Source organism: Phlebotomus papatasi, chromosome 1, assembly GCF_024763615.1.
Source record: "Phlebotomus papatasi isolate M1 chromosome 1, Ppap_2.1, whole genome shotgun sequence".
In the NCBI taxonomy this organism is placed as follows: Eukaryota; Metazoa; Arthropoda; class Insecta; order Diptera; family Psychodidae; genus Phlebotomus; species Phlebotomus papatasi.
The window spans coordinates 96,786,837-96,800,696 of record NC_077222.1 but is presented as its reverse complement, the minus strand read 5'-3'; the positions used below and the strand labels follow the sequence as shown (position 1 = coordinate 96,800,696).

The window sequence follows — 13,860 nt, the reverse complement described above, 5'->3', positions numbered from 1 at the left end:
CGTGCCTGCCTCAATACCCAAGTGGAGAGATATAGACACTAATAGCTAAGGGGAGAATGCATCTCGACTGAGATGAAAGACAACAAGAAAATGTTCATAAACATTACCGAAGGGATGGGATTCCTGGCAAAATTTATTCGGACAAAATTATATCAAGTGAAAAGGAGAAAAAAAGCTAACAATTTGCATATCTCTCTGACTATTTTATAAAGAACTTTATGTGGAAAAGCTTTGATGTATTTTGGGTGTTGTACAATTGAGGAATAACGAAGATATGTTGAGAGCTAGTGAAGTACTCAATTTACAAAACTGAAAATACAAACAATAACTCTCCTTTTGCCATATATATGAATTTCTAGCCTGGAGACGTAAGAAGTTCTCCAAAGGAGAAGACAGTCTTTGGTGAAAATTTGAGAAAGTTCAATGGGACAAAGGAAACTTCGAGAGACTTCAATACATCCCAAGAGAACACTGACCGAGGAAGTATAAGTGATCAGGCATTTCCATGTTCTGCTAGTTCCGTCGAGAGTCTCCCAAGTGCTTCTGGTTCGAGTAATTATCCCAAAAATACTAATTGGTTGCACAAATTAAATCTAACTTCAACTTCAACTTCTCACACAGGTACGCAGGCACTTGTTCGACCCGGAAGTCCCCATAGTTCCCTCTCAGCCGATGACCGGAATACCCTTCCACCCATCTGTATAGCTAAAGCTATTGTAGATAGTTTACCAAATCCATATGACAAAGAAGCTCTTCGCTTCAAGGTACATGTCTTTATTAAGTTTTGTTTCTGGAACAGCCAAAGATTTAATTATGGTTCTCAACTTTCCCACAGAAAGGTGATATTATAGATGTAATCTCAATGAATGCTTCCGGTGTTTGGCGGGGTCGGTGCAATGGCCGAATAGGACATTTCAAATTCATCAATGTGGAAGTACTTCCGGATCACCGACGTAAGAATGTTAACAACAAAATTGCATCTTGTCGGAATCCCAATAGCCCAGCTTCGGTTGAAGAACTACTGCTACGGATCGGCCTAAAAGAATATACGTCGGTTTTTGTCCTTAATGGCTATGAAGACCTAGAACTCTTTAAGGAACTGGAACCGGCAGATCTGGACTACCTGGGTATCTTGAACAATGACCACAGGGCTAAATTGTTAACAGCTGTACAACTACTTCACGACATGGATTGTAAGTTTATTTTAAGAATTTTTGAAAATTTAAGACAAAATATTTTTCGAATTTATGCAATCTGTAATTGTTAGTTATCATACTTATTGGCCCCGAGAGGTTTTTCCTTATTCTGGTCTAGGAATATCAAAAAAGTCACAATATCTGCAAGGAAGCAGAAAATCGAAAATTCACGATTTTTGACCAAAAATATCTAACCTCAGGAGTTAATTGGAATCCTGCAAAAAATATCCTAGATTTGGACATCCTTATAGTTTGGAATCATCCACAAGAATCGGATTTTTATCGATTCTAAATAGTCCAAAAAAATTCTTTTTTCCATGGGTACCCAGAGTCCCAAAGAAGACGAAAGAGTTAAGGTTTATTTCGTTACACTTAGCTTTCTACGTACGGCGTATTTCACAATTGATAAACATGTAACCAGTTGACGGCCCAACCTGCTAATCTTATTTTTTTTTTTACTCCTGACATAAGTAATGGTACTATTCCCTTATTTTAGGACATGAGTCCCCTCATGTACTTCTGCGTAATTGACTTTTCTTTTTGTTAGCTCCTATTAAGTCTTCTTGGTTAGTTTTAGAACATGACAAGAACTGAGGACATCCTCATCTTTGGATTGTTGTTTTTGTTATTTGGGCAACTTATACCGTGGCCGTAGATGAGTAAGAGAACGACATTTGGGTTATAATGGTACTCCTTGATGGTAACCCTTTCTCCAAAGACTTCTCTACCCAGTTCCAAAGTACGGAAATATTGGATCATATGCTGTGGTTGAACGGGTATGAAGTCTTTGGGTAAATGACAGTGAAGTAGGAGCGTGGTCAAGGGGTAACTCATTCCCATTATTTCTGACAAGGGTTTCTGGTTTCTCGGGTTTCGCGATGCAAAAATTAGGTTTCTCGAGTTTCGTGATGCAGACACTGGGTTTCTCGGGTTTCGCGATGAAGACACTGGGTTTCTCGGGTTTCGCGATGCAGAAATTGGCTTTCTTGGGTTTCGCGATGCAGACACTGGGTTTCTTGGGTTTCGCGATGCAATTTTTGGGTTTCTCGAGTTTCGCGATGCAATTCTTGGGTTTCTCGGGTTTCGCGAAGCGTTACTCGGACAATTGACGAGGGTTTCTCAATAAGAGTTACCCCTTGAGCGTGGTAGTGTATAGAGCAGGGGCCCATCAAGCCTAATAAAAAGTGAAGCTATTTTTCACTTTTCCTTGTAAAAATTTTGCATCTATTGCTCCTCAACTTAAAGAAATTTGCTCGTAGTTCTTGTATAATTTTGGCGAACATAATGAAATATGTATTTTTATATAGCGTTAAATGTACGATTTCGAAATATATCAGACTGATAAGTCAATTTTCTTTAGGAAAAAACTTGCCAATAGTCTTCAGTGCCTCTATACAAAAACGTATGGAAAAATGAAATGTCGAGAGGCCCCTGGTATAGAGTATTGAGAGTTACCTTAACATTTTACTGCTCTGACCGCTATCTTGTCGATGACCTATCCTTTTGGCTAAGCAATGGGGTGTGATTGAGAGTAATCCATTCCACATACGAGAATAAAATCCGAAAAATAGTGAACGAAAGATCACTACGGTCCTGTGAGTGGTAACCGCTTAACTAAAGGACCTACATTCTTCATCCTAGACCGGTGTTGTAGTGAAATTACTGCCAATCTGGGAAACCTAGAGGGGTATTGTGCTGAGACTACTTCCATACTGGTAACGAGTTTCAATCCTTCTGGGACTGGAAAATGTAGGGAATATGGAAGAGCTTGGTTTGGGAACGCCGGGCCTTAGGTCGAATTCGAAGTACTCCCTGAACTATGACCGGTCCAGGTTAAACTGGTAGGCCGGGATGGGTGCCCACCAATAGTCCCTGCAATTGGAAGCCCATGTTGAAAAAAGAATAGGTCGAGTAAGCTTGATCTTGGTGGTTGTGCTATGTGCTAGTCAAAATTGTAAATGACGAAAAACAGTTGTCCGAGGGCTGGATCAGTCGAAGCTCAATTGGAAGGAGAAAACCTTCCGCCAATCTGATGCACTAATTTAATGTTGCGATATCAAGGTTGGAACGTCTAGCTGAAAGCTAGATGATCAAAGACCTGGAAAGGCAGGTCTGTGATCCCTTATTGATTAAAGAAAGGCGAATTAGTATAATTGCAAGCCAATTGCGATTAGAAGTAACCTGTTTACCAAAGTTCAATATACTTTGCAGTGGTAGTCAGTCCAATCCTACGAACTTGAAGAATAAATGTTATAGTAGATTTAGTAGTAGACTGAGTAGACAAAGCGACAGTGAAAGATAAACACGGAGAGTACCAAAAATTTTCAAAAATCAAATAAAATAGTTTAAAATTAATAAAACAGTGAGAATCCCCGGGAAAGAGTTAGAGCGAATGTGCCAATGCATAAAATTAGTCAGACGTTAGACGTTTTTCAAATACTTAAAGGATTCTAAATTGACCCACTGAAGAACACCCATACCAAGGGTTGAAAGCTTTGGAGAAAAACCAGATTCTTTAAATTTGAAAGAGGAATACCCTTCTGACGAACACCGGAAGAATTGAGAGCATAAAGTTCCTCGTCAGACTCCAAAAGAAAGATAAATGTTACACCTTGACTTATGCTTTTTCCCTCTGTATCCTGTAAAATTGCCCATCAATATTTTGTAAACCTGGTAAAAGAACTCTAGATTTCCATAAACGTCATTGTAAGAAACGGAAAAGGTTTTTATCCGTTCATCGTTATTTGTCCTTAATCAGACCGAATCTAATGGTTTCGCCATTCTATAAGTAGTAAGTTTCTGATTTCTTATACACCTTTTTCGCTTTTTTAGATCCTTATAATACGATTACGTTTTTTTGGAAATCTACGTTCTTGTAAACAAGACTACAAAATATTTGTAAATCATGTTGATCAGTGATCAAATCAGTGATCAGTGTTTTCGGAAATTTTAGGATCCTAATATCCTGTGTTCTTTTCAGCAAATTCCGATGGTGATGTTGCTGGTTCTAGTTCTGAGAATGATGAAGCCCTACGTCGTAATCACATTGCTTCCCTCAAGCATCCATCATCACCTTTTGGTCGGCGTCACTTCCCTCGAGATTCCGGTTGCTATGAAGGTTCCCCGGTCCCTGCTGGATCAGCGACCCAAATAATGCCTGTGGATGATGCTCACAGTTTAGATGACGTCGTAACGCAATGCTCAAATGAGATTATGAAGCGTGTGGAGAACGCTAGGCGTCTCAAGGAAGAAAAGTGCCATGAGAAGGGTCCACCCAAGGGAATGCAGCGGATGGGCAAGAAGGGTCTCTTAGGAGGCAGTGCAGGAAGTACTCCCGATGAGGGTATTTGTTCTCGAGGTGGTGGAGCCCTTAGTGAGAAATCCAGCGATTCTGGAGTCAGCAGTAGTTCGCTGTCTTCGGGTCCAATGAAAAACATCACGTGAAATATATTGCAAAAGTTGTCCAAGTAAGTTTCTTCCCTTCGCAGTTAGACATGCCATGCAACAATAAATGCACGATACAGTTTAGAGCTTTGGCGTTACTTTGAACAATCTCCCCCAATGAATTTTGCCCGAGTGCCTCTTGAGCTTGGAGAATCATAGAAAAGTTTCAAGATTATCGCACTGTGCTAGTGAATCGGTTGAAATTATGCAAATAGTGGCAACAAAATGCAAATGGCACGCGAATTAGTAATAATATTGCAGCAATTCCTGGGCAATTATCCACATATACTTTCTTCGAGAGATTCTCCTGAAAAATCGAGAGTGTTATATGGAGATCTCGTTCATTGGCTAAAATTGAAAAAAGAAGCAAAATTAGCTAAAGAAGAAACAGCATAAAAAATTGCTCTACATTCTGTTCAATTGCACCATTCTAAATGCGAGCAATGGCATAAAAAAAGGAAGGAACGGAAGGGAACTAAATTTGCACATAAAAAGAACAGGTGAAACGTGTCATGAAAGAAGAACACTCTTTGAATATTCATTTGCAACTCCTTGACTAGTACCACTTGTGTGAAAAAAATAACCTTTTTATGCACACAAAAAAAAATAAACAAAACTTGAAACAATAAAATATAAATCAAACTAAGAATTGCAAGTACTTAAGAAGATATAAAACGTTATTTGTCGATATCGCAAATAACGACATTTAACATTGTTTTAACGAACACTGCCATATAAAAAAAGAACCCACAATTTCATCCATCCAAAAGTTATGACTTGAATTAAATATTCTCATTTTACGATCGACTTTGTTGGATTGGCAAATATTTCAAATAAATTCTTATTTAATTATGCAACCTTTTACGACCATTTTAGAAACAAGACCTCCTGCGCAACACTTCTTTTTTCCAAGCGCCATTCCACAAAAACATCATTTTAGAACAGAAAACCAATTGGACATGTGGTTTTCTAACCTAAGAAATTGCGACGTGAGGTTATGTGAGGTTATGCTGAAGATAATTTCATTTAGAACAAAAATCTGTTAAATTTATAGAAACCTACTAAGTTTAAGCTTTTGACAGTAATAAAACGACACGATTATGCTCATTAAAATCACAGCAATTTTCTTTCAATAAAACTTTAAGGTTAGAGGAGGTGGGGCTATATTGAACTGGGGCTACATTGAAAACTCTTGTAAAGTAAAGTAGTTAATGCTCGAACACGAAGAGAGAGCAGTTATATAATCTGCTTTTCCAACTTACCAACGCTTTGGAGCTTAAACGGTTAAAGTTATCAATTTCCGCTCTTTAGTGACCCCCAATAAAAAAAAATTAACCCCTAACATCTTTTTCCCCTAACCCTACTTCATTTTCTCCAGAACCATCTTTTTTGGTTTATTAAGAAAGCAGCACTATGGATTTCTTATATTTTAGGATATGTTTTAGATATCGTCTCGGCGTAAATTTGACCAGAAAAATCTTCAAATTGCATTATTAATGATCAAAGATCAATCACTTTGGAGAAGTAATTTTTTAAACGGTTTCGTTAAATTTTGATATTTTGGAAAGGTATTAAAATTCAGATCCGGCTGCATCAGTCTTCATTGATAATGAATCGGTTAAGTATCGTTAAACTGACTCATTTTTTCGGAAATTAAATTTTACTTGATCTTAAGTTTGTCCTCGAGCTAGAGGTCAAACGATAAGTGATATCAACTTCCGGTCTTCGATGACCGCCCCCATATGTGCACATTATCTCATCCGGTCTTTTTTTAATTTTTTCCCCTCACCTCCATTCATGCCCTCCGAAACCATGTTTAGTCCAAGCTTTTTCAATGATTTTCGAATATGTTTCGGAGGTAGTCCGGATGAATGTTTCGCCCAAACATACTTAAGACCGGAAAAATCGCCATTTTGAAATATTGAAGATCAAAAGTCCATCACAGAGGACAAAATTTTTCAACAGATTTGGTTGAATTATGATTTTCCGGAAAAGTCTTGAAATTTTGAATCCCGCTATGTTATTCCCAATCGGTAATGAATTGCTCAAGTAGATCAAGGACTCTTGAGCGATTTTTATTGATAAGAGCATTCTAAAATGCACACTTCTTAGCAAAAAATTTCTAATTCGGAATTTTTATTTCCTATATGTGAATGAATTTAATCCTTTAATCGGTGATTAACCGATATGCACCCAAAAAATATGCAAAAAGATAACTCATGGATAGCTCTATCTCGTGAGTTCGAGCATTCCGCAGAGCTGGGACGCTTTGCCATCTCTTTTAGATACACAAAACAATTGTCTATCTAAATTAAATAATGGCTAGGCCCAGCTTCTTTTAAAAATATATGCTGAAGAAATAGTATATTCAATGTAAGCCCTGCTCAAAGGAATCCCACCTTCCCCTTAAATAAGGTTAGGTTACCAATTAACCTCACAATAAAACTTAACCATGAAGGGCATTATTTGGATACCAAAATCTATCGGAAATACTCCATTAGGCCGATTCTCTTTTGTCCTAAAAAGCATTGTAGGGTTATGCAGCACATAACCTTCAAAAATCTATTCTAAATTCAACTTTTGAAAGGAAAAAACCTCAAAGTTTTCTTTTGTAAAATTTTAATTGACTTTCAAATATATATTTTTTTTTATTTAAAGAAATTTAAGACTTACCTTAAACAGTAACAAATGAAAGAATTATCGTTCTAATTTTTCCATATTTTTTCGTGAAATGGCAGAGATGTACAAAATGTTGTCTAACTTAACTTTATCGATTTAGAGCAGAATCACATTGACAATAAAATGCTCGCCATAGCCTCACTGTATTTCGTTATTTTACTCATTTTCATTGCAATTCTTACGCAAATTTTCCATTACCGTACTACCTTATCTCATACTCGGTGGTCCTAGGTGAAAACAATATGAAAATTGAAGAAATAAAACTAAAATTCGATAAACGGTGAGCAAAAAACTGTACGAATTATTTCTCTTACTGTTTTTTTTTGCTCACCGTTTATCGAATTTTAGTTTTATTTCCTCAATTTTCTTATATTTTCACCTAGGGCCACCGAATATGAGATGAGATAGTACGGTAATAGAAAATTTGCATAAGAATTGCAATGAAAATGCGTAAATTAACGAAATACGGTGATCATTTTATTGTTAATGTGGTTCTGCCCTTATTCGGTTTCATTATTCTGAAATTACAAATTAAATTATCTGGATAATTCTTGGAGTTTCAGTCACACAGGATATCATTCTGTGTGTATCTGTGTTGGGAAAGTGAATGATTCACGTTGGTAAAAAATAGGTTGATGTATTATTGAATCAAAAAATTGTTAAAGTAACTCGGTAATAAATGTGTTAAAAATAAATATTTTTAATTTTTTTAACAAAGTTCCACAAATGATCAATTTAAAATATAAGTGAACCGATCACTTCAAGTACAGAATCCCTACCCTGGGTCACTTACATCTTAACCTCACTCTACTACTTAATCCTTTCGTCAATTCCGGAAAGTCTTTCAACCTATTGAGATTTAAAAAAAAAATGAGGAAAATAAACATTTTATCGTTTTTTATTATTATTGATTAGATTGAAAACTTTGTTCTTCAATGGATAATCTTAATTTAACACTGTTTTAAGTTTCAAGCACATAAATGAAGAATTGGGAAGGATTCTTTACATCCCCAATTGAATGTTAATTTGCATTAATTACTTAAAATAGTGGTACTTGAAAAATATCAACTCAACAGGTTATGTTACTTTGAGGTTATCTGTCGACGCAACCCCTTATTTTAATGCAGCCCTTGAAATTTTAAAGGTTAAATTTTATTTGATGAAATTGAACAGTTGAGGCCAATCCGACAAACATTGTATGGACGTGTTTTCTTCCTTTTATTCCAACTTAAAAAAAAAGTTTAAAAATTATTTATTCACAATTTCCGTAAACTTAACAAACTTTGAAAGCAATACATAGTACGATAACTAGGACAATTTGTAAATAAAAATTTGAAGAATGAGAAGAGAAATGGAAATCTTAAAGGAAGTCCTCTAACCACAAAAAAAAAACAAAATTATAAAAAAACAACATTTTTGAGGTTATGGATAGGATGTGCAAAGATTTCTAATATAATTTTTAAACATTTTTCATCTCTAAAATCAATCTATTTAAATGTGAGACGAAAAGGGAAATAACTATATAAATGAAGAAGAAGAAAAAACGAATCGTATATGTAGAGTTAAGAAGAATTTATCATATCTGTGGTCGAAAATTAAGATGAAAGAAAAAGAATATAGATAAATGCATAAACATAACAATGAAAAATATATCAATTCAATGAAAGCAACAATAATTTTGCAAAAAAAAAAACTTTTTTACAAGACATTTTATGTATTTTTTCATCTTATGCCTATTTAGCTAGAACTTATTATTTCAATACTTTTAATCTTTTAAATAAAAAGAAAATCTAATAAAATTGCTGCAGTAACTGTTAATGAAATGTATAGTGTTAGTTTTGTACACTTTATCTACAATGTGAAGATTTTGAAAAGAAAGACTATTTGACAGCATAAGTAATGTAATTTATACTTTATATATCATTTTTTATACTGTTATTGCATTTATTTATTGAAATAAAACAAAAATCTATCGCTATTGTACTAATTATAAAATGTCGCCAAAATTTTAATTCACACTCACACGTGAAAAATGCAACCAAAAATGTATATAAAGAAAAATTTAATATGTTATAGCTGTAATATTCTAATATTTCAAATTATTAGGTGAAAATAAAATGAAAAAAAATGAAAGTAGTCATTTATAATAAAATTATATTGAAAGTGAATTTGAGCGGGAGGCATGAACAGATGAATCGAGGATGAAAAAGTTCAATGGATATAAAGTTAAACCTAAAAAAAAAAAGATGGAGCATTAACAGAAAATATTTTATTGTACAGACCACTTAATGATATTCTTTCGAATAGCAATTTTAAAAATATTCTAGTAAAAAAAAATGCAGATGACAGCAAAAATAAAAGAATTATAGAAAAGAAAACTCGACTGATCTGATTTTTTCAGTGTTTTATTGAAAATTAAAAAAAAATGAATGGGAAATAAAATCTAAAAAATTTCGAGCTAAATTATGCAAGACTAATACAATTTTTTTAGGGTTCAAATTGAGGTTGATTGAGTTTCTCTGTCGTACCATCAGCCTTCGAAGGAGTCTCTTCGTATGTGGGTTTTTTGTTTTTAGGTGGTGCTTTTGGGAGGAACCAGAAGGATTGATTGGCACCAAATTGTTGGGCCTCTTGAAGTGTTTCCGGTAGCTTTTCGTAGAGTGTTTCAGGGAGGAAGAGACTTGCCACAGCTCCAAACAGCAGAATAAATCCCATTATCATAAAAGGATACCGGGCATCGAAGTTTGTTCCCTGGGGAAGAAGTTTAACAATATCAACCATTAAAGACTAAATTGAAAAAATATATTAGGGGAGAAGGAGGTAGTTTACGTACACTGAGAAAAAAAGAGGGTGCGATTAACTATTTTTCCTCATAACTTTAACATTTTTAGGTGTAAAAATATATCAACATTTTTTAATGTTAATTTTACACCTTTTTAAGGGTTAAATTAACATGAAAAAGGGTAACTTTTACCCGCAATACACCTAAAAAGGGTAATACTTACACCGATTTCGAATCAATAATGCAGGGTAAAATTAACATTTCCGGAATGTTATTTTAACTTCTTCGAATTTCTCTCAGTGTATATAGGGGAAGTGAGGTACCTTTGAAAGTGGGTCACCTTTTAAATTGGGATTTTTCACCTATTTTTAAATAAAATTGAGCCTTATCGTGTAATAAACTTCTCAATATGTTTGTGGAGCTGAATTATGTCACGGCGAGGCTCAATTTTATTTAAAAATAGGTGAAAAATCCCAATTTCAAATGTGCCCCACTTCCCCCCAATTTAATTTATTTTCACAATTAGTTCGTCGAGCTAAATCATGTCATAACAATGCCCAGTTCCATTAAAAAAAATTGATAAAAGAGTTTTTTAAAATAGCTCAAGGGTTTCAAAAGTGTCCCAACTTCTCTCTATTTTAATAAATATATTATTTTTGAATTTAGATAATTAATATTATTACACAAAATATACTTTTCTTGGCCTGCAAATTGAGAGAAGAAGACCTTTGAATTGAGGTACCATTGATATAGGGCTTCTTTCTGATATTTTTAAATGAAACTAGGCCTTACCATGATATATAATTCAGCTATTCAAACCAATGTTTAAACTAAATTACATTATGATAAAGCTCATTTCTTAAAAAAAAATCAGGAGAAAAAGCCCTATCTCAAAAGTACCCCAGTTCCAAGATGCCCCACTTCTCCCCATGCTGCCTTTTTAACCTAAAAGTTTTACAGTGCCCGCTCTCTAATCCGGATCGTCGTAATCCGGACGAGTTATCGACGGTTACCTTTAAAATCATTTTGAGGTTATGTATGCATGTGTGTTCAGCAATGAAAATGAATTATCCTGTGAAGTTTTTGTTCAATAAATGAAGTATAATAGCATAGAATTCTCTAATTTTGTCCTTTTAAACTTCTTTAAAACTTTTATTCTAATTCTCGGAAAAAAACCTTGTATTATATTTTCAAGACGTTGAACAAATTCAAAAAATCCATCCGGATTACGAAGCGGACATCTGTCAAATTGTCTCCCAATCATCCGGATTACGAAGCGGGCACTGTATATAGAATTTTAACCCTTTAGTAGCCAATGCCTATCCTCACGGGTAGCAGCTAACATCATAACATTTACTGCGGCAATAAAGTTTTTATTTACTTAAAACTACTTTAGTGCCCCCAGTTATAGTCTTACAGTCTTACAAACATTTCTTCTGAAGGTTTAAACTCATTTTGACCCCTCTTTTCATTGCTATCCTCAGTTTTGGGGAAGAGATCAGAGCAAAAGCTTTAAAAGTTTATTGTGGTAAATTCCCATTTAGAAAATCAAGAAAAATACCCCCGAGTTTAATTTTCTTTAGGAGACGTTTTCAAAAATTAAATTTCACTAAAGTTCTCATTTTCTTTATAAGTCACTTAAAATTGTTATTATTTAGTTCTGACTGAGCGTATTTATGAGTGTTGAAAAGACAATGGCCAAAATGGTTCAACCTTTCGCCATCAATGAGACCTATACCATTCGATACACACAGAAAAATTTTGACTCTAAATTTAAGAATATAATAAGATCCTGGAAACTTAAATTGGACGTGAATCCCCGAGGCGTTTAAGTTTAGAAGCTCTAAGCGAAAGAAATGGGCTAGAATCCCTAGCTCTTTCAAGTTAAGAGATCGGGAACTTAAGTTCTGCATTAGCTGGAAAATGAAAAATGTCTACAATTTGCAAATTGCAACTAAAACTAAATGATCAAGGATTTAGAATTACGACATATTGGCATTCATTGGATGGGATTTGAAATTTAATTCCTGGGTGTTTCTGTTTAAGAATTTTCCATTTTTCTAGATATTGGCAAAGGTAACAAATTTTGTTCCGGGACTAATCACAAAAGTATGTTTCTAATTAAATCACCAGAGCATAAAATATGAGTTTAAGAAATGTAACGATTTTTTTTACAAAATTATTTTTATAGAATAACGGTTTATCTTATGTTGGTCATTTTAAGTAATAATTTGTGAAGGATAAGTCAAGAAAGATTTTAATACAACAAATCATAACTTTATATATAGTCTGTATGTTTAGTCTGAAGATTTTGTTAAAATTTTTTGGCATTGGTACACACAGAAAAATGTTGACTCTAAATTTAAGAATATATAAGATCCTGGGAACTTAAATTGGACGTGAATCCCCGAGGCGTTTAAGTTTAGAAGCTCTGAGCCAAAGAAATGAGCTAGAATCCCTAGCTCTTTCAAATTAAGAGATCGGGAACTTAAGTTCAGCATTAGCTGGAAAATGAAAAATGTCTACAGATTTGCAACTAAAACTATATGATCAAAGGATTTAGAATTAGGCCATTTGGCATTCATTGGATGGGATTTGAAATTAAATTCCTGGGTTTTTCTGTTTAAGAATTTTCTATTTTTCTGTGTGTACCTTTTCAACCCTATGATCTTTAACTACCCTAGCTACCTGCATGGTAGGTTCTCTCTTTTATATGGGGCTATTTGAAGCCAATTCTTTTACTCAGCTCACAGAGCCGACAGGAACCAGTTATTTGGACAGAAATCTAGTATATTTATCCTTCCATATGGATCAGTACCCACTTTTAAGTTATTTCGCGTAACGGTTGCAAATGCAGAGAAATTACCGTACATTTTGTATGTAAAAATGAGCTTTTTCTTCAGCTCCATAGACCACATGCCAGAGAGGGGGGGGGGGGATCGTACCATCTTTTGTAAGAAGAATATTTCTGTAATGGAGGCAAAATGATGCAAAGCCTTTAACTGAAAATGAAGGACATTCGAGGATATTTGAGGAATATCTCGGTAATTACAAAGAAAATGGAGAGATAGGGCTACAAATTCTTCCAGGAAAATGTTTCATGAGTTATCATTTGGAAATCGTTCTTTGGCACCGGCAACTTACAATATATCGTTATTGAGAAAAAGAAAGTTTATTAAAAAACAACTACAGTAGACTCTCGCAAATTCGGCTCTTTTACGATCGGACTACTTTTTAATTATTCGGGCAGCGATTACATTTGAAAAGAGGTTGTTGTCATTTTTCAAGTTTGATTATGATTATCAAATGAATCAAATATGTTCAATTTTGGCATGGTTTGTCTTAGTTTTGATGTGATTTTGCATTATTGAGAGATTTCCATACAATTTACGATATATGAGTGTGTAAACTCAATATCTATATGCACATGAATAAAAAATCGTTGCATTTCAAAAAGTTTGTCGCCCGAATTTTTGTCTAATTCGGCTGACATTTCGGTCCCATATGAACGAATTTGAGAGAGTCTACTGTAAGTTATTTAAGGCCACATGCTCGGCTTAACTTTCTACACGACCTTAACCAATTGCATTGTGCACTGCAATCGCTTGCTCTCAAGGTTGCGAGATTTGGAAACGGTATAGTGCGTACAATTGAGCCGGCAGTTCATGGTATCCATGAATTTTGGTTTATTGCGAGAATTTTGCGAACTTTTTGTTCAATGCTAATTTTATTTATGTAGTACAGAGAATCGTCAATCAG

General features: G+C 34.5%; 2 protein-coding genes across 4 annotated transcripts in view; one reads left to right on the top strand and one right to left on the bottom strand.

Annotated features, from left to right (window-relative positions):
• Positions 1-9,785, top strand: part of LOC129809922 (uncharacterized) — a 184,716-nt gene extending 174,931 nt beyond the window's left edge. For all 3 annotated transcript variants that reach the window (XM_055860069.1, XM_055860068.1, XM_055860067.1), the window contains 4 exons: positions 360-552; positions 622-764; positions 836-1,193; positions 4,177-9,785. In XM_055860069.1, coding sequence (XP_055716044.1) covers positions 360-552; positions 622-764; positions 836-1,193; positions 4,177-4,640 — 1,158 coding nt within the window. In that variant the 3' untranslated portion in view covers positions 4,641-9,785. The remainder of the gene's footprint in view (positions 1-359; positions 553-621; positions 765-835; positions 1,194-4,176) is intronic.
• The window catches only part of LOC129809923 (carcinine transporter), a 28,680-nt gene continuing 24,526 nt past the window's right edge, over positions 9,707-13,860 (bottom strand). Inside the window, exon 8 of the mRNA XM_055860070.1 lies at positions 9,707-10,070. Within this exon, the coding sequence (XP_055716045.1) occupies positions 9,807-10,070 (264 nt within the window). The 3' untranslated portion in view covers positions 9,707-9,806. The remainder of the gene's footprint in view (positions 10,071-13,860) is intronic.